This window comes from Arachis ipaensis, chromosome B5 (assembly GCF_059453495.1).
Source record: "Arachis ipaensis isolate K30076 ecotype BB chromosome B5, ASM5945349v1, whole genome shotgun sequence".
Lineage (NCBI taxonomy): Eukaryota > Viridiplantae > Streptophyta > Magnoliopsida > Fabales > Fabaceae > Arachis > Arachis ipaensis.
In genome coordinates, this window is record NC_142440.1 from 144,002,143 (window position 1) to 144,021,983 (window position 19,841).

Genomic DNA, 19,841 nt, shown 5'->3' on the forward strand with positions numbered 1-19,841 from the left:
GAAGATTACACCAAAGAAGTAAAAAAGTAAGAAGGGAGCAAAGAGGATAATGTATTTAAAGAAGGTTACTTACGTACAAGTTTTCAACTAATTCCATGCTTTTGTTGCTTTTTTATCGGACATAATTTGCTGGATACTGTTACTCTTCTTATTTTGACGAGAAATTGTTTTCTTAAAGTTTTGAGTGATTTCCTTTCTCATTCCTTATACTGAGTGTAATTCTTTTTGAAAAGCTTTGTGCAATGGGGGTATGCTACTACGAAGAAGGTGAATTTTTTCCTTATATACTGAAGAGGCGTGGCAGTTCCTGACTTCCTGGAAGGTGACGTGTGTGGCGCTTGTTTTCTGAGACCCAGGCAAAGGCTGCTCAATGTGCAGAAGCTGTGAAAATGATGCTGGTAATTATGTGGGATTAATTAGCGCATATGATTAATTTGTTCGGCTATTTTGCTCTGTGACGCCCAATTTTTGGTAAACAGTGTTGTTTTTTTTTTTGGTTTGGGGGGGGGGGGGGAGTTGTGTTTAGCTTAGAGTTTTTGTTGATCCATGAAATAAACAAACATGGCTTTTGTCTTAATAATAATAATAATAATAATAATAATAATAATAATAATAATAATAATAATTATATCAAAGGTTTACTGTGCCCACCCACTTTAACATTTTAGCAAGTTTCGATAAAATTTCAAAAATAAATTATTCACCACCCAACTATTTTAATAATTGTCCAACTTTTTCCTTTTTTTTTTCCAAATTTTCGGTTATTTTGAATTTAAACCACACTTTTCTTTTATATATATCTATTTGTTTACATTTTGATTTTCAAATTTCATATAAATTTATGTGCAAAGATATTAGACCGTTGAAAATATAAGTTTAATTTTGAAGTATTGACAATTTAAAATATTGTACGAAATCGTACAATTATATTGTACTATTAACGCAGTTAACTTAAACGAGAATTATTTTTATTAATGTGTCATTATGTAATAAGATATATGTGTAAAATTTTTTTACATTGATAATATATTAAAATTAAATTCTAAAAATATTGGTGGAAAACTTTTGATTAGTTAAATATCATATTATAAAACTTATTTATCCATAATTTATGAATTAAACATTTACCTAGTCACTAAAATTAATTTTAAATACCTGTTTAAATTTCTTATGACGATGGCTTACTTTAAAAAATATTTTTTTTATCATAAATAATAATAATAATAAATAAAAGCAAATACATTTGAAAAAATTATTTTAATTACCTGTTTAAATTTTTTTATCATGACTTTCTTTAAAAAAAATATATCCTTGCTTTTTAAATAATTGATTATTCGACAATAAATTAGTAGCAATCAGTTTTTGTATTTTCGTCATGAAAATGTCAATTACATCAGTTTGTTCTCCATAAACCAACAACAAAAACGTAGCCCACACTTACAAAATATAATTCGGCTAGCCTAATAAACATAATCACAAGCATTAAGAGAACATTAATCTATTGTATTGTACCTAATCACTCTCACCGTAGCATCCGCGGAATTAGCTATTCATGTTGTTCTCTAGTATTTTTCAATGAGTGCTAGGGGCCAGCAACTTTTGTGATTTGTAGCCATCAAATAGTCATCAATAATGATTTTAATGGTATGAGATTGGTATGAGATTTCATCTAATGATTCACTTTATTTTGCTGGTTATATACTGGCTAGAATTTGATAAAGTTGCTGGTCCCCTAGACTTTTCCATTTTGAATTTCTCATCTCCAGTTAGCTACTCTGTGGCACCTATGAAGAAATCTGAGTTATTCACTCAATGGGAAGCTTGCAATCGAGGAGTTCCCAGCGATAGCAGCGGCCAAGGTTTTGAAAATCTTAAGAAAAACGAGACAATTGCTTCATGTAATTCAGGTATTTTTTTACTAAATTCTTAATTTACTTTTGCAAATTTTGAGTCGGCAACTTCATCTAAGTACATTATTGATTCTCCTCTAATTTTATCCAAACTTTTTCTTTTCTTTTTTTTATTATCATTGTCTCAAAATACCATCTTATATATAGAAAAAAAAGACCTTTTGTTCTTTTTGTTAATCCGATGATTATTATGTTGAAATTTTGATACAAATATTTGGATATTTCTTATTGTGGTACTTTTACGATGAATTAATTTCTATTGTGTTTGGTATATATTAGAACTCTTGAAAGAATAATATTACGAATTTTTCTTTTAATTTTTTGTAAAATTTTATAATCAATTACTCTTTGTTTCATGGGAAATAAATGGTTGGATGTTCTTGAAATTTCCAAAATGTTCTTTTCGATTGAAACTATTATCACTTATCCTACTGCAATGCATGAGGAGAAGATATTTATAAAATAATTGTTGGTCGAATATTTTTCGACAAAATAAGTTGATTAATGTAAATCGAATCGAAGAGAAGGAAATCGATAATTGAAAGCTTTAATTTGCTAAAAGTTAAGGAAGTTCGAGTTTAATGAGTTGAAGTCTCAAGATCGAAGACATGTTGTGTGAAGGTAGCAGTTATTCGAATCTGTATGTGGCGGGAATGGTTATTTTGTATTTGCTAAAAAAACCACATTTGGTAGAGATTGGTCGAATTGTTCTATAAATAGTCAAAACTTGAAAGGAACAAAGGTTTAAATTTTTCTTCAAAAAACATTCTTGCACTCATATTCTTAGAAATTTTTTGAGTTTGCTTAGAGCTCTTTTTTTTAGGATTTTTTCTATGTCTTTTAATTTCTTTTAAATTCTTTATAATTTTTTTTTTGCAATTTATTCTTCTTTTGCAAATCTTTGTTTTTTTCTTATATATTTTTGCATTGTCTTTTAAATTCAAAGTCTTTTGGCTTTTGTTTGAGGCATTTTATTGCTTTCATTTAATTTAAAGCCAGTAATTTTAATTTCTAATCATTAAATTTCTTTTACATTTCAAGTCTTGTCCTTATCTTTTTGTTCACAAAATAGGATTTTTGGTGCACATTCAGAAACTAGTACTCATAGAAAGGAATAGATTTCGCTCCCAAAATTTAGATATCAAACTAACTCAGATTTAGTAAAAATCTGCATAACAGTAAATAAGAGTGAAAGTTCTTATGTTATAGAGAAAATATCAATAGAAACTTGTAATGTAATAGAGCAAATGTCTCTGGTAGGTTACTCCAGACAAATTTATTGGATGATAAAACCCGAAGGCGTATGACATAAAAAAGTAAAAACCATTGTTCTCACCCTAGTGGATACATTACATTTTTCATTTTACGACACTCCTAAATTTTAGGGTATAGTTGAGTCTTCTCTTAAAGCTGGCAACGAGTAGGCTAGGAATAGGGTTTGGATTCTATTTTAACCTTACTCGCGAGTTGAAAACTTTTTTAAAATTCTATCTTATCCTACCTACCGGGTTGAGAATCTCTCAACTCTAACCGTACCCATATTCTAAAGTTCTAAACCCTATCTTACCCGATCCTACCCGCAAAAATAAAATTTTTTTTAAACAAACATGAAATTTAACAATTCCAAATTTCATACATATTAATAAAATAAAAAATAAAAAACTAAATTCAAATTAAAATTAAAAACAATAAAATCTTAAAGAAATCCAACATAAAATTACAAATGATATGATCATCAACTAATTTAGTGGTTATTTCAAATTTTATAAGAAGAAGATTGTGAGTTTAACAGTCACTTTCTTCACTACATACATAACTTTTACATATATATTATATAATATATTAGGAGTGCGGCTAGAATAGGGTAGGCTATGTCCTGAACTCGTATTCTACCCGACCCGTAGGCAAACTTGCACCGTACCCTACCCTACCCGAGAGGGTTGGTTCGGATTGAGTACCTGCGATAGGGTATATATTGCCAGCCCTATTCTCTCGCTCTCGTAGGTGAAAACCACCCACTGCATTTCCTTTTACGATACATCTCTTGGTTGCAAAAATGTTTTCATTGTTCTCATCCTCACCAGTCAAATTAAGGTATGCTCTTCAAATGCCAAAGCTCTTTCCTTATTCTGTTCCCCATTCCGCTCTCCGTCTTTGCTTCCCTTCAACATCATCCCTACACTCTCACTCTCATCCCCAATCACTTGATGAAGCTGTTGATTCCTTCACTCGCATGCTCTCTTTGCGTCCTCCTCCATCCATCATCCAATTCACCAAGATTTTGGGATCTCTTGCCAAGACCAACCATTTCCCCACCGCCATTTCCCTTTTTCAGCAATTGCAAGCCAGGGGAATCACTCCCAACTTATTTACTTTGAGCATAGTAATTAATTGTTGTTGCGGCATGGGTCGTATGGCGCTTGCTTTGTCTGTACTGGCCAAGATTTTTAGGATGGGTTTTCAGCCTGATACTGTAACATTGAATACACTCATTAAAGGTCTCTGTCTCGGTGGTAAGGTTGAAAAAGCACTGCACCTTCACGAGAGAATGCTGGATCAGGGGTTTCGGTTTAATGAAGTCACTTACGGCACCTTAATCTTAATCAATGGACTCTGTAAGACCGGACACACAGCAGCTGCTATTCAAGTGTTGAGAAAGATCCCACTGTATGGGATTGTTCCTAATGTCGTAATGTACAGCTCAATTATTGATAGTCTGTGCAAGGATACACTTGTAAGTGAGGCTATTCATTTATACCTTGAAATGCTTGCTAAGGGAATTTCTCCCGACGTTATCACTTACACTACTCTAGTTGATGGATTGTGCCTTGTGGGTCAACTAAAGGAAGCCATTGATTTACTAAATCATATGATGCTGAAAAACATTATTCCAAATGTTTGTACCTATAGTACTTTGATTGATGGACTATGTAAGAAAGGAAGAATCAAAGATGCTGAGAATGTGTTTGCTATTATGATAAAAAAAGGTGTGAAACCAGAAGTGATTATTTATAATAGTTTAATGGATGGATATTGTTTGGTTAATGAGGTAGATAAGGCAAAATATGTATTCAGCACAATGGCTCAAAGTAGAGTGTCTCCTGATGTTTGGAGTTACAATATCATGATCAATGGGTTGTGCAAAAGTAAAATGGTTGATGAAGCCTTGAATATCTTTGAAGACATGTGTTGCAAGAACCTGTTTCCTGATCTGGTAACTTACAATACCCTAATTGATGGCTTGGTAAAATCAAGGAGAATCGATGATGCTTTGGAGCTTCTTCAAAAGATGCACGATGAAGGTCATCCAGCTGATCTAGTCACTTTCAACACTCTTATAGATGGCCTGTGCAAAAATGGAAGAATTAAGGATGCAAAAGAGATTTTTGAACATCTTTCCACTAAATTCTATAATCTAGACACTTGGACATATAATATTATGATTGGTGGATTTTGCAAAGAAGGCCTCCTTGATGAAGCATTGTCATACTTGTCAAAAATGAAAGACAATGGTTGCTTGCCAGATGTTGTGACTTATGGAATAACCATCAGTGCTTTACTTGAAAAAGGTGAAATAGTTAAGGCTGAGAAACTTGTTCATGAAATGATATCTAAAGGTCTAGCTATATAAAGAAAAAAAGTAGGTGAGATTGTTAGACATCGCAAAATGTTTGAATCTGGTGTTACATAGCAATGATTTTATAATGATCATATTCCTCTTTTCTTTCTTTTAAATTGTTCCTGCCATTTATGGGAAAATTGTTTCTATTGGAGATATAGTTATTTGAAGGTTGAATCATTTTGTCAAACATTTACTTTTTGTGTTCAAGCCTTTATGGTATTTGCTCTAGCTCTACTATACAGATGCTAAGCATAGTGAATCATTATGGACATGCATATGTGATCCCAATGGATTCTCTAAACTGGCGGTAGGTGGCCATAACTCTAGTTGCTTTAATCCTGCAACTGCCTGAGAGGTATCTTCCTTTTTCCTTTTTGCTTCCATCTTGAAAGTTCATTAATGCTGCTAAATCAATTATTACTGAGCTTCTGCTAATATATATAGATAGATTATAGATTATATATAGATAGATTAGATGCTTCTATTAATCTATCTACTGTTTGATTTGAGAGCTACGAGTATATCTATTGTTTTGAAACTTGTTCTTCACCTAATATATAGGGGGTTCACTAGGTTACAGAGTTCAATGTATCTATACAAACTAGAATTCATGTAGTTTCATGTAGTTCACATGGAAGGAGATCTACGTTCTCCTAGCATTGTTAATTGTTGCTCAGCTATGAAGCAGGGATTCAGATTGATAGGATTCAACCAATCAGTTTCATAGGTTTGCGCTGCTTTCTACTGTTAGCTTCTTTCTCCTGGCATGGTCAGAGAAGTGGGTGAAGTCAAAGAGAGTGGGTGAGTTACTCGTTGCCCACTCTCCTTCTCTCTTTTCCTCCCCATCTTACCCTTTCTTTAATTTTTTCTCTAAAACTCAGATGCCCTTTCTTCATCAAATTTTGAAACCTCGCGGTACCAATTCTTTGTCTTCAACCTATCGCAGAAGTTACTTCAGGAAAACGCCGCAGCTCGATTCTAACTCACTTCGCGCATTCACTCTCCGTACGAGGAGCATGGGCAACCCGACGCGATGACGAAGCTGGTAGAGTTTCCAAGTGTGGAAGTGAAGGAGAATGATGTCTGTGTAAAGATGTTGTGTGCACCCATAAACCCTTCGGACATTAACATAATACAAGGCTTGTATTCCGTCAAGCCAGAGCCACCCACGGTGTATGAAGGTGTTGGAGAGGTTTACTCCATCAGCTCCACCGTCATTTCTCTCTCTCCCGGTGACTGGGTTTAGGGTTCTCCACCCTCCTATGGTGCGATCTTTTCTTTCTCCTTTCCTCAACTTTAATTCACTTGATGAATAAATTCTATTGTATTTTTTCTGTTTTGAAAATTCACGAGTTTTCTATTTTTGTTAATTTTCAGTTTTATATTGTCTTGCGTAATTTTTGAAAAGTTTGTTTCATTTTTACCAGGTTGAGACCAGAGTGCAGAACTCTTGAGGAAGTTAAAGAAGTATTACATTATATTTTCCAAACGAACACCTCTTTGACCCAGATAATGTTAAAGAAGTTGAAGTATTACATATGGTTTTACCTCTACCAAATGGGGATGTGGATATATCAATGCTGAATGAAGCTGTGCAGATACTCGATGGAAAATTTGAGACTGAGTCACAAGGATCACCCATGCAAAATTTGACCTTTATGTGTTGAGTAAGACTCAGACTCAAACATGGGTGGGTAGTTAGCTGTTCGAAACTTCAAATAGTTTCTGATTAGTTGCAACTTGTAAGGTGTACTCTGATCCGATATAATATTGTAGTGATTTCTCCTGGTTAACTATCCAATCATTACTGTAGTCAATGGTTTTTCTGCCATGTCTTTTACCAACTTGTTATAGCATAGTTATGCTTTTCCCAAGCACTAGGCTATAACAAGAGGCCTTTCCTATTATGCACCCACTATATGCAGGAAAAGTTAGTCGAGCCAAGTATCCATTTGATGCATAAAACAAAATTTGGACCTGTAGACTCCAGCTTTTTTGACGAGTTGTTATTAACAATTCTTGGATTCCACCATTGAAAGCGTCACTGAGATGAGTGTTGGAGAAATCTATCTTCTGTTATCAAATATGTGAAAACAGAAACAAGTAATCTAGTCTTGAAACAAATAGCTGTGTTGTAATGGTAAAAAAAATTGTTTATTGGAAACTGTCCCAACTGCCTCTTAACAATTCTGACTCTTGTATGATGAACCATAAACTTCCTTTTTTCTCTGCGTACAATGTACTGCAATTTTGATCATCAGCATGTTAATAATAGTTGTTGGAATATTTAGACATGGTTAAGTACTTTGTGAGTATTTTGAATATCAAGGAATCTTATCTTCTGTATGGTGTGTAGGGAACCTTCGTTGAGGGAATAAAGGAAGAGGTTGTACTCTCCCCTGCTCATGCACTGTCCCTGATAGCTGCTGGAGAAGGTAAAAGCATCAGCTATGCTCATTTTCTTGTGGATTATTTAGTTTGATGGTCTGGCTATACCGGAATAATCTGGCAGTTCTGTTGTTTGATTGTGACTTGTCTTCTATCTAGTGATGTTTTCTAGTTTTAAAATTGAGTTAGTAGCCCTATGAAGAAAGGGGCTGATAAATTATCCCATCCCTTTCCTTTAATTGGTTTAACTCAGCTGTTTCCTTTTGATGCAAAATAGGTTATGCTATGCTTTATCATTTTTTGCTAGGCATATATCAATTAACAAATTTAATATGGGATTCTTACAAAGTAGCTGAATAGTGGTTAGACTGTTATCAAAAAGAAAAATACGAAAGCTAAATAAACCTGTTTTAGTGGTTCTGTGAATTCTATGATTCATAAAAATTGAGATCCTCTAAAGTCCTAATTGATGGTCCCCACTGAATTCTGCTATTTAGCTTAAGTACCCAATCATTTCTTTATTCTTGACAAATTTCTACTTTGATCACAGAGCACAGACATGTGGGATCCACAAACTTCAACCTACTCAGCAGCAGGAGCCATACAATATTTACCCTGGTGGGTTTGTGCTAAATAGACAAATGACATTGTTTTAGCTGATTAACATGATTATTATACTGTGCTCTAACTATAATACTACATTGACGTTTTATATTTAGTCCATTGTGTTTACATCTTGACGAGAAATATCCCTTATTATTGATCTTACTTTCTGTTATGATTTATCAGTATTATTTTTAACAAGTGACCTGTTGTTGGATGGGGTTGTTCAGTAAAAATATATCCAATATGTCCAGCTAGATCATGAATTATGATCTAGCATGAAAAGAAAAAATGTAACAATAACATAAAGATGTAACTTATTTCTTTAACTTCCTTTTGTAAAAGATGATATTGCTTGTATTATTTTTAACCAGTTCATGTATTGTATCAGACCATAGAGAGTAGTCCATGTGGTGAAAATAGTGAAGGAGAAGCAGTGACACTGTCACAACTGGTAATCATTTTGAACTTTTTCGTTGCACGTCATTTTGTCCTCTTCAAAGTTTTACCATGGGTTATCTGTTCATGCTTTACGTTTTATAAGCTTCTTACATTTTTTTTTTAAATATTTTACTTATACCTGCAGAATCTCATCGATCTGGCAGGTTCTGAGAGCTCAAAAGCTGAAACAACTGGCATGAGAAGAAGAGAAGGATCTTATATCAATAAAAGTCTTCTAACTCTTGGAACTGTGAGGTCTCAAACCTTTTCTTGGTGTACGTAGGACTCTAATCCTAGTTTGGGGAGGGAGATGGTACATGGTAGGGTGAAGTAGAAGTAAAGGCCCTGCAACTTTTGGGTTGCATGGTCTATTGGTCTTACACTTTGTTGCTGCCAAGACTATATCATATTGTCTCTCTGTCTAATTCCCAGCAGAGATATCTGTTTCTTTTTATTAACTTTAATGTGATTGACTACCATGAAATTAGTTGCCATTATTTAAATAAATTATCTGTTTCTATTTGGTTTATTTTGTACTGTCAAATGGGTTGGATGGCCTGGCTGTCCTAAAGACCAACCTATCTGTTTAAAGCACCATTGCATGCATTGTGTAAAGCTTTCTTTATGGTGTTTATTGTCATTGTTTAAAGCTTTTTGTATGCGTTGTTATCTATGGACCTATGTTTGTGCCTGTATTAAAGTGTAATTATCTTTGTTGAACACAGGTCATTTCAAAATTAACCGAAGATAAACCCAGTCACATACCTTATAGGGACTCCAAACTGACTAGACTACTTCAGTCTTCACTCAGTGGTCATGGACGTGTATCTGTAAGGCTTTCCTTCTATAGATATTTGTCATGAATTTATATATACATGAAAAATACATCAAGTTATTATAAAGATCTTCATGGTAGAAATGTTGAAACACAAATGGAAGTTCTGATAGTTCGTTGTTATTGAAAACCCAGCTTATCTGCACAGTGACTCCTTCCTCAAGTAGTACTGAGGAGACACATAATACATTGAAGTTTGCTCACCGGGCAAAGCATATTGAAATCCAAGCAGCACAAAACAAAGTAAGATAAATCATAACACTGTTTCTGAATAAAAAAATTGTTTTCATAATCCTTAGACATGTTTTATCTCTAGTTTTTTTTATGGAAGAAATGTTTAAAATGGTTATTTTGAGTGCACTGGGAAGAAATTCCATATGCCTGTAGAGTTTAAATTTTACTCGTGAAGGTACTTTGGGAGATTGTCTATGTTTGAAGTAGTTGATTGAAACAAGGGGCCTGAATCTTGAAAATTCAGCATTACCTTTGTCTACTTCAGAAATCAATGGTGTGTCTTGACTTCTCACGTTTGTGTACTGCGTCTATGTTAAGAAGTTGTACTAGTAGGTACATAGCAAAGTAGCATGATCAGAGAGTTGCGATTATTTTCCTTTATTGCACCCATTTATTGCGTCCTTTAAGCATATGTTCCCTCTGCTTCATTCTTTTTTTTGTCGTCCTTTAAGCATGTGTTTCCTCTGCTTCGTTCTTAGTTTTATTTTAATTTATATTGAATCTGTAGATAATTGATGAGAAGTCACTTATCAAGAAATACCAACAAGAGATTCAATGCCTAAAGGAAGAATTGGAACAACTAAAGAGGGGTATTGTTACAGTTCAACCAAAAGATACTGGGGAAGATGACATTGTGCTTCTAAAACAAAAGGAAAGTAATTATAGAGTGAGTGAGAGTGTGTGCACACGCCCGCATCCGTGTATCCACTGCCTTCTGTTTTTGCTGTCATTTACATTTACAATGGCGTCGTTTAGTTCGTGTAGCTGACCCCATCTAGTGGGACAAGGCTTTGCTGTTGTTGTTGTTGTTGTTACATTTATTACTGTCATCATTATTATTTAGAAGCACTTATAGATTAAATTAGATTTCAAAGTGCAAACAGTTCTATCTTTGTTTTTCTAAAATTTGAGCACAAATATTACAATATCACTTGCAAAGAGCTAGTCATTTAAAAAAAAAAGATGATAAAAGCTTCTACAAGGAATAATGATGGGTATAGAAATGAATATATTTGAAGTAAATTTATGCACATTGAGTTTTTTGTACTCTGAAATAACCATTGTGAGTTTTTGGTGGTTCTAATTGCTGTGAAATGTAAAGTTAGAGGATGGTCAAGTTAAGTTGCAATCCCGGTTGGAACAAGAAGAAGAAGCTAAAGCTGCTTTGTTAGGAAGAATTCAACGGCTGACTAAACTGATTTTGGTCTCCACAAAAGCATCACATTCAACCAGATTTCCTAACAGGCCTGGTCCTCGTAGAAGACATTCCTTCGGAGAAGAGGAGGTATTTCTAGTTTTTGTTGGTTATCCCTGTTGTTTATCAGATGCAATAACACCAGGATCCTATACTCCGTTTTTAAAGACAGGGCAACTCTTTCCCTGTTCCCTACATATTTTTAATTATCAATTATGTTTACAGCTGGCATACCTTCCATACAAGAGGCGGGATTTAATCTTGGATGAGGAAAATATTGATTTGTATGTTAATCTGGAGGGAAATGTTGAATCAGCTGTTGATTCTTTGAAGGAGGAAAAAAAGACAAAAAAACATGTACTACTAAACTGGTTGAAGTTACGTGTAAGTTGCCCATCGTTGTTTGCTGATAGCTTGCATCTACTTTGACTTCATCTTCTTAACCCCATTGGTGTTGTTTGACTGATCATCACAGTTGTTGTCTTCTCCCATTCTTTTCCACTCTAATTCTTTACTCATTAAGGTCTTTTATGCATTCATTGATGTTATTCTACTAATGTTCTATGATAGTTCTTATATATGTGTATTGAAATGAAATATTGGATCTTATTTTGGGTATTGTTCACAAGTTAATTTTCTTTTGTCTAAGCTTGTGCATTTCAATATTTGTTTCAGAAACGAGATGGTGGCTTGACAGGCACTAGTGGTAAATCCAGTGGTGCAAAATCTACTAGCACACCTTCAACACCTCAAGGAGAAAGTGGTAACCATGCAGAATCCCGGCTTTCTCATTCTCTAGCTGCAGAAAGTTCTCCATCGGCTGATCTTATATCAGAGGCAAGAGAGGATAAAGATACTCGCGAGGATAGTTTATTGGGACCAGAAACACCTTTGGTATGTAGTTTAACTGCAGGTTTGGAGAAGAAGGAAAATTCCCTAGTATTTTGAAAAATTGATTTTTACTCTAGTGTAACTGGACATAGAAGAAGATTGTATGTTTTATATATATTTAGCCAAAAACAAGTAAAACAATTATTATTGAGAGGCACTTAAATGCTTCAAGAACCACTATAAATAGCCCCAATTTGTCTGGTGATGCATATATGTTTTTGTATTCAATATTTACCCAGTCAGTTTAGTCCTTCATTGTGAAAAGTACTTCTTGATATGGTGATAATTTTATTTCAGCTTTAGTGTTGTTCCTCTGAGCATAGCGATGTCTTGCCTATGTTTTTGAAAGATCTTAAGTTCTTGTGGGAAGATTTATATGTTTCTTTATCATAAAACAGAGAAATAGCACATTTGTTCATTGAGACATCTATATTTTACCTTCATAGCTTCCCATGTGCTTGTTAATGTTGTAGACAAGCATCAAGTCAGTTGATCAGATCGATCTTCTAAGGGAGCAGCACAAGATTTTATGTGGAGAAGTTGCCCTTCATTCAAGTGCTTTCACCGAGGTATTCATGACTAAATTTGTTTTTAGTTCAATCGTGCCATCTTTTTTGAATTATTGTACAACTAAATGGTTTGGAATATTTGCTACTGATTTGATATTGTATATTGATTTCTTATTTTGATTTTGAGGTGGTTTATGATCTTAATGATGAATGCAAGAGGGCTTTGCTGGAAAAAAGTGTTCTTTGATGAAAAATAGATAACCGTCATACACTACCACTACGCTATATATTGAAAAGAAAAAGATTTCCAGAGCATAGTATGCGTATCACATTATTCTCTTATAGTAATGTATGCTTCTTCTATTATAACTTATGCTTTATGATGATTATTTATTATATGTTAGGATGTGATTACCGAGTTATCCATCCACCCATACAAACTAGAATTCATGTAGTTTCATTGCCAATGTGGAATTTTTAGGCCTTTTAGGGTTTTCTTCAAAAATGAAATTTGTCGAATCCCAGGTTTCTCGGGCGATCACGTGTTGATGCCGATTTCAGAGGCTTGATTCTGGTATCAGTGACCTGCGATTGGTTAGTCAGAAGTCATTCAAAACAGTTGGGATCAGCTAATTTCTTGCATTATGGTGACATCATTGGTAAGTGGTCTGGTGTGGATGAGGTGTTGTGATGATCTTCTCTCAATACTTTTGTGTTAATTTCAAGTTAGTTTCTTTTAATTTTGTTTATCTTTAAATTGCCGCAAATTTGGGGGTTTTGGATTTTTTTTCTTAGTCATGCGTGTATTAATCGGTAGTTTCAACTATTTAACTATTTCATTGCAAAATCCATTTTATTGTTTCATCAATGGTGGTTTATATATTGAATTCCATTTATGCAGAATTTTGCTCATTCATATGTTTTGGAATTCATTTTTTCAAAATTACTTCTTTAATATATCTATACATAATTAGTAACATCATATGAATTCTTCACGGAGGTGGATTCTTCTCCCACTTTGAATTTTTCTTCAAAAAGGAAAAATGAATTGATTGCGCTTGGTGGGGAAAGTAATTATCTTAACTCACATGGAAAATCAAATTTTGGTGGTTTGGGGGGAGAAGTGACATCATTTGCTATAACAAATAGTACTATCTTCTATTATTCTGTCAGAAGAATTATTTTGTCAATGAGAGTAGGTATCGTAACTTGTGGCTTACTCTCACTCCCACTCTCCTTTGTCATTTTTCTTTTCTTATTATTACTCCATGATATAAAAGAATGTGAGAAGAAGATTTGTGTGATTGGCGAGTGAAGTGAAGATGAATGGAAGAGGTGGATAGAGATCTGGTGTGCTGGGGTACAGCACCAGCAAAGCACTTCTAACAACGTGACTTTTTTTTTTGCTGCTCCCTTTTGGTAAATTTTTTTAAGCATTTTTTTATGCTCGAGGTTATGTCAAAGTCATTGTCTTGGATCTTAACTGTTTGGAATTAGTTTGCTTTTATTAGTTTTGCTATCCAGGGTGGGACAATTCTTAATTGCTTAAATTAAGGAATGCTGGTTTGTTTTTCATAATGGTTATGCTGCACTAGCTCATTATTGTTGGGCTTGCCGTTTTGTTGTTTTGCTTTATGAATGGCAATATGTTTTGGAGTCATACACTCATGCTTAGGTGGTAGTTATCCATGGATCTATTAAGGATGGACATACCAATTTGAATATATGTCTACTTAAACAGATCATCTTTGTTTGCTATTTATATACAGGGAATCATTCAATAATATCAAGATTTGAAGGATTGGATCCTGTCATGAGGCTCAAACTTGATTTGGTTGAGGTGATTATTTTTAGTTTATTATTTTTTTAGATTATTTTTTCATGTAACTGATATTTTGATATACTTGTATATAGAGGTGTGGAGTTGAAGTAGGTTAGTAGGTCACATAAATTTATTGAAGTTGTCTACTAAAGAATTTATTTGCTATATTAGGATATTTCCAGTGATTCTATCATAATCTGAATTTTGGTAAAGAGTGTGATCATTTTTGCCCCACCAAGAGCATATCCTTGATAGTAGAAAACTCCATTTTAGGTGAACTAAAAACTGGATTCAGAAAAGTCTTGTGATCCTAAAGAAATAAAAGTAAACAATTTTCTCATTGCCCCGGCTGAGAAAAAATGCTTCAGGCATGCAATTCCAGAAAAATAGGAACATTAGAAGTGCCACTATCATGTTCATTCAGAGTTAGTTAATTAACTATTAACTATAACCATGTCTCTCATCTACCCTCCAAGCTAACACCTAATTTAATTTCTAAATGTACTTGGAACAAAAATAACGATTAATCCATTGTTGTGTCCCACTATTACCGATGAATTGTGAATAAAAGATTTGATTATTGTTAATGCACAAATTAAACCTGCTTCCTTGAAAGACTTTTAATTTGTCTTTGTTTCGAAGCAATGAAATCCTTATAGCTGAGAGGATTCAAGGCCTTATGCTGCAGTAGTTGTAGGAGGCTTAGTATGTCTTCCATAGAGGAAGCAGAGAGTTCATCAGCCTCTGATTGGTTGCCTTCGGTGTCAAGCATTGCACAAGCCATGGTGCAAGAGAGACTTGAACAATTGATTAGGGAGAGAAGGCTGGAAGAGAGATGCAGGAGGCACCAGCAAAGCAGAGTCAGAGAAAGAACTAAATTTGTTGTTATGGTGGCAATAAAGAAATGTTTTTATGATCCAAGAGAGGATTTTAAGGAGTCCATGATGGAGATGATAACAGCAGATCACATTAAAGAAGCCAGAGATTTACCTACTCAACAATTATATCTCCATGAACTCCAATGAGTACCATGGTCTTATACTTGAGCTTTTTCATGAGGTTTGTACTAATTTATTCTTATAATGTAATGGCATTGGTAATAACCATTCATCAAGCTAAGGCTATTGTGTGTGTTAGCCTTTAATCCACTCTCGCTTAATTGAAGTAGAAGCCACTACTCACACTCGTGCCTTTTATGTGTCCGAAAAATATTATATTAGACACATGCGGCTGTAGCTACATGCAATTAAGGATTGATTAATATTTCAATGAATTATATTAAATTAGAATTAGATAGGTTTTGTTTTTCTTTATCTTTTATTTTTTATATTTTTAATTTCTTGTCTAAAGACCTCTAATTTCTTCTTCTACTTTGTTTGATTTGTACGGATACACTCATTGGCGATGTTGTTGATTTTGAAGATGAAGATAAATCATTGTTGCGCCAGTAAACTCCACTGCTGTTTTTAATTTTTTTTTTTTGTCTTTTTCATCGGTTCATTTGATTTTCATTATTTTGGTTATATTATTGGTTTCAGTTTTCTATTTTACTTATTGTGATCAGATATATTAGTATTTGGTAATCAAACGTCAATTCTTAGATTTATTTTCTATATATTTTAGATTTTCTTTCTCTCATGTGACTCGGATGCCATTTGTACATTATATTGATATATATTTCCATTTTATTGTGCCATTCCTGCTCTGAAAATAATAAAAGTTGATTGAATGAAAAAAAAAAGTAGGCTTATTTTAAGAATTGTTGCATTTTGTTTAGATTGTTTTTCATTGAATCCATGAACTCAAATGAGCTTATGCTAATGCTGGTCTTCTTCCAAAACAATGGATTAGATTAGAGGTTAGCAATGTCTTCATATGCTTTTTTAAATTTCCATGCTTCATATTTTGTTTTTTCTTTCATGTTAACTATGATTAATTGTAGGTTGATTAATTATGGGTTATGTTTATATAATCCTTTGCCTCCCTCTGTTTTTTTGTTGTTCTTACTATGCTATTTTCCTGGTTTAATTTCTTTGAAGGCCTAAATAGTTGTCTTGTGTTATCAATTTTTTACTATTGCTTTGCACACCAAATACTCATAAAAACAAATAGAGAAGCTTTTCAACTAATTTATTTCTATTTTTACACATTAGTTCTAAATTGATTTTTGTCCAACTTTTCAATTGTTACTTCAAGTTATAGTCATCACAATTTAATATGATATATGTTCCTTATATTTTTCTATGTTCTTTAATGCAGCTTTGAGGAATGTGGCATTCTTGCTAAGTTTGTTATAATTGAGGATGGATGGCAATCTGTTGGTATAGATCCTAATGGTATTGAATAGAAAGCTGATAATTATACAAAGTCAGTATTTCTTTTCTTAATTTTTTCCTTTCTGAAATTTTAAGCTATGTATGCTTATTTGTTTATATTAGTTTATCAAAATCTTGAATGGGAGGAAGCGAACTACTGTTGACTTAGTGAATTCTATATAGATTGATCATTAATGTAATTGAATGAGCTGTACATGTTAATATTAGATCCAATGTGTTTTTGGTGGAGACTTGTAGCCTTTCTTTATAAATGTATATACTAGAAGCAGGGCTTTATGCCTTTACTATGTGGTTATTTTTCATAACTTTGTTAAGAAGAGAAATAATTTGATGCAAAAATGATCATTTAATCATTTTCTATTATATGATTTTGTTGCAGCCGGGTCTTCATTCATGGAGGCCTTGGAGGGGGAATTGACCCAAGTAATCAGATTTTTTTTTATCCTGAATTTTATAGAATTATTCTATTTGATCAGGTTAGGTTTTGAACTGCTTTTAGCCAAAGAATGCTCCACCCTTTTGAATAATGAAATTTATTCTCTGTCAGCGGGGTGCAATTGACGACATTGAAAAGCTATGAGAATACTTGGAGATTCTAGAATGGCAGGTCTCTTTTCACCCTCTGGTTGTTAATCATCATATATTTTATCATCATTATATAATGGGCTATGATATTTTCCTCTGTGTATTATGCAGGTATTTGGAGGATCATAGGAAAGCACACTTGCTCTTGCTTACAGCCAAGCTCACCCAGACAAGGTGTACTAATTTGTTATTATTTATCATATTTTTTTTATGAAGAACCAATTAGCAGGTCGGTAATGTATAATTTTTTATTCCCCCAATATTTGTTGTTAGTCTTTTAAAATATCTTTTTAAGTTTTACTGACATGATCCTCAGGGAAATTTTCCTCTTAAGGAAGAAAGAGATTGACTGGTTTATGAAGGTGGTAGTGTTGCAATATTCCGTGATGGTTGGTACATATAGAGCATTCCTTTTTATTTATTTATCTGGGATTATGTTTAAATACCTCTAGCACAGTGAACTTTCATTTCGAAGTGAAGACAATTTTGACTTATTTAATATATGGAACTATGTTGAAACTTTATTTTATGCCACTTTCATTGGATATCAAAGATTTCAATTTTTCCATTTGAGAAAGTTTTTCTTTAATGATTTTACACACATTGATTCAATCACATGACTTGGTTGTTGTCTAATGCATGGTTAGTGTTTAAGGTGGTTGGACAAAACCCTTATTATGAATATAGCACATTGCTATTTGGATAGCAATGCTGATGCTATGGAATTTTACCCTTATTTTTTTTTCATTTTACAGGACATGGAAGTATTATATTTCCAGGCTTATATTGACGGTGTTGATTTTGTTTTTATTGACAATCCAATACTTAGCCATATAGAGAATAACATATATGGTGAAAACCGAGTAGTAAGTTTGATATAAACTATATAACATTGCCTAATACCTAATGGTAGTGTAAGGAATATATTATGTGAGGTTACCTCCTGACAATAACAATAACAAATGTTACGCTATTTAATTTCATTAAAGTGACGTCATTATTGCTACCCCCTTATTGTTAGGCACCATGGATGGAATCTAAGCATAAGCTAGAAAAGGATCGTCAAGGACGTGCAACTAATCCTGATCTAGATCTAGCTGACACTGAAAAGATCTTTCGGTAACATATCAAGATGCTTCAGGAAGTAAGTGACTATGAACTATTTTGTGTGGGTTTTTCTTAGAAGTTATGGCTTGTGTCTAAGGCTCTCAGCAGGTTTTTGGTTTGTAAAAGAGTGTGCTTATTGTATGAATCAGTAACAACATATGCAGTAGTTGCATCTTCAATTTCATGATTTCCTTTTTAATTTTCTGTTTTTACACATTCAAACTTTATATTATAATATGGAATTTTGTTATTGCTGTTAAATTTTGTTATAATATTTTGTTTGTTTTGAGTTTGGAGGTTCTTTGTTGCCAATCTCTGAACACATGTACCTTACGTCTCCTGTTAGGTATAGCTGGCAGGCATTTTACATCAACAATGGATGGTGTTGGAGCACTTTTAATTCATTAGCTAATTATATAACTAACTCGATCCCTATATATAAGACCAAGATCTGGCATTGAGATTAATGTTTCAACAGCTTAGCATTGCCTTTTAAATTCATAATTAAGCTATTATATTATTCATAATTAACCCCCATTGAACAAGCCCAGCTAGAACGTTTATATAAGCTTACCCAAGACAAGAAGAATCTCTGCCAATTTAGACAAATAATTAAGGAAATGTAGAAGAGTATAGTTGGATCAGTTGTGCTATGTTTAAATGTTAATTTTTGAAATTTATAATAAAAGCATTACAAATTTGATGTAGTCTTTTTATTTTCAATTTTTTTTCTAAATTATTCATTTTATTATGTTAAAGTTTGATATGTATGTCTTTTTAAAGAAAAGAAAAAAAATCTCTATAATTAACTTGTTAAAAGTAAAAATGATAGCGTTTTTCTTCTATATACTGTATGTATCTCCCAAGATTTAGCTATTTATAATATTTTAACTTTTTTTTATTTTTATAAGATGCCATTGTACGTGTAACTAGCTAGGTCTTGGTAAAAAAGAAAAAAGATCATTCACATTATTGTATCTAATAAACGTATATATATATATAGAATTAATCTTAGCATACAAGCCATTAGCATTTACAAGTCTTACAAGTGTGGAACTTACTAAAATCCTAAACGCGCTCCAATTCATACGTACAAGTCACGCGCTATATAACAGACTTTAGTTTCAATCAAAATCAATTAACGCGCGAATATCTCTCTTCCAATCTTCAAAAGATTTCCTTACCTTCTTTGAATCTCTTGCCAAGTTTCTTCGTTCTTCTTCTCGCGTTCTTTCCTGGTCTTTTGGATCCTTCTTTCTTCTGCGTTTATCACTTCTTTAGTCTTCGTCATTCGCCTGAGTTTTGCGAACTGTAACGCTAGCTTTGTTTTATTTGGATTTTCTGGTTTCTGAAATCAAAATTT

At 33.2% G+C, this 19,841-nt stretch overlaps 1 protein-coding gene across 41 annotated transcripts; it reads left to right on the forward strand.

Moving 5' to 3' along the window:
* Nucleotides 1-239: 239 nt before the first annotated feature.
* On the forward strand, nucleotides 240-19,176 carry LOC110262559 (kinesin-like protein KIN-7D, chloroplastic). Of its 41 annotated transcripts, none has more exons than XM_088487610.1 (20): nucleotides 240-398; nucleotides 1,821-1,907; nucleotides 7,889-7,967; nucleotides 8,471-8,538; nucleotides 8,915-8,977; nucleotides 9,110-9,214; nucleotides 9,690-9,794; nucleotides 9,935-10,042; nucleotides 10,542-10,700; nucleotides 11,136-11,318; nucleotides 11,454-11,612; nucleotides 11,904-12,122; nucleotides 12,593-12,688; nucleotides 12,816-12,977; nucleotides 13,154-16,817; nucleotides 17,166-17,209; nucleotides 17,334-17,389; nucleotides 17,483-17,760; nucleotides 18,393-18,515; nucleotides 18,825-19,176. In XM_088487610.1, the coding sequence occupies exons 1-14, from the start codon at nucleotides 390-392 to the stop codon at nucleotides 12,873-12,875; spliced, it is 1,500 nt and encodes a 499-aa protein (XP_088343736.1). In that variant the 5' UTR covers nucleotides 240-389; the 3' UTR covers nucleotides 12,876-12,977; nucleotides 13,154-16,817; nucleotides 17,166-17,209; nucleotides 17,334-17,389; nucleotides 17,483-17,760; nucleotides 18,393-18,515; nucleotides 18,825-19,176. The 41 variants fall into 41 exon arrangements, with proteins under 41 accessions (XP_088343736.1, XP_088343741.1, XP_088343739.1 ...); XM_088487615.1 differs by lacking the exon at nucleotides 18,825-19,176 and having other exon boundaries at nucleotides 17,483-17,600; nucleotides 17,688-17,760; nucleotides 18,393-18,677; XM_088487613.1 differs by lacking the exon at nucleotides 18,825-19,176 and having other exon boundaries at nucleotides 17,483-17,545; nucleotides 17,688-17,760; nucleotides 18,127-18,677.
* Nucleotides 19,177-19,841: the final 665 nt, after the last annotated feature.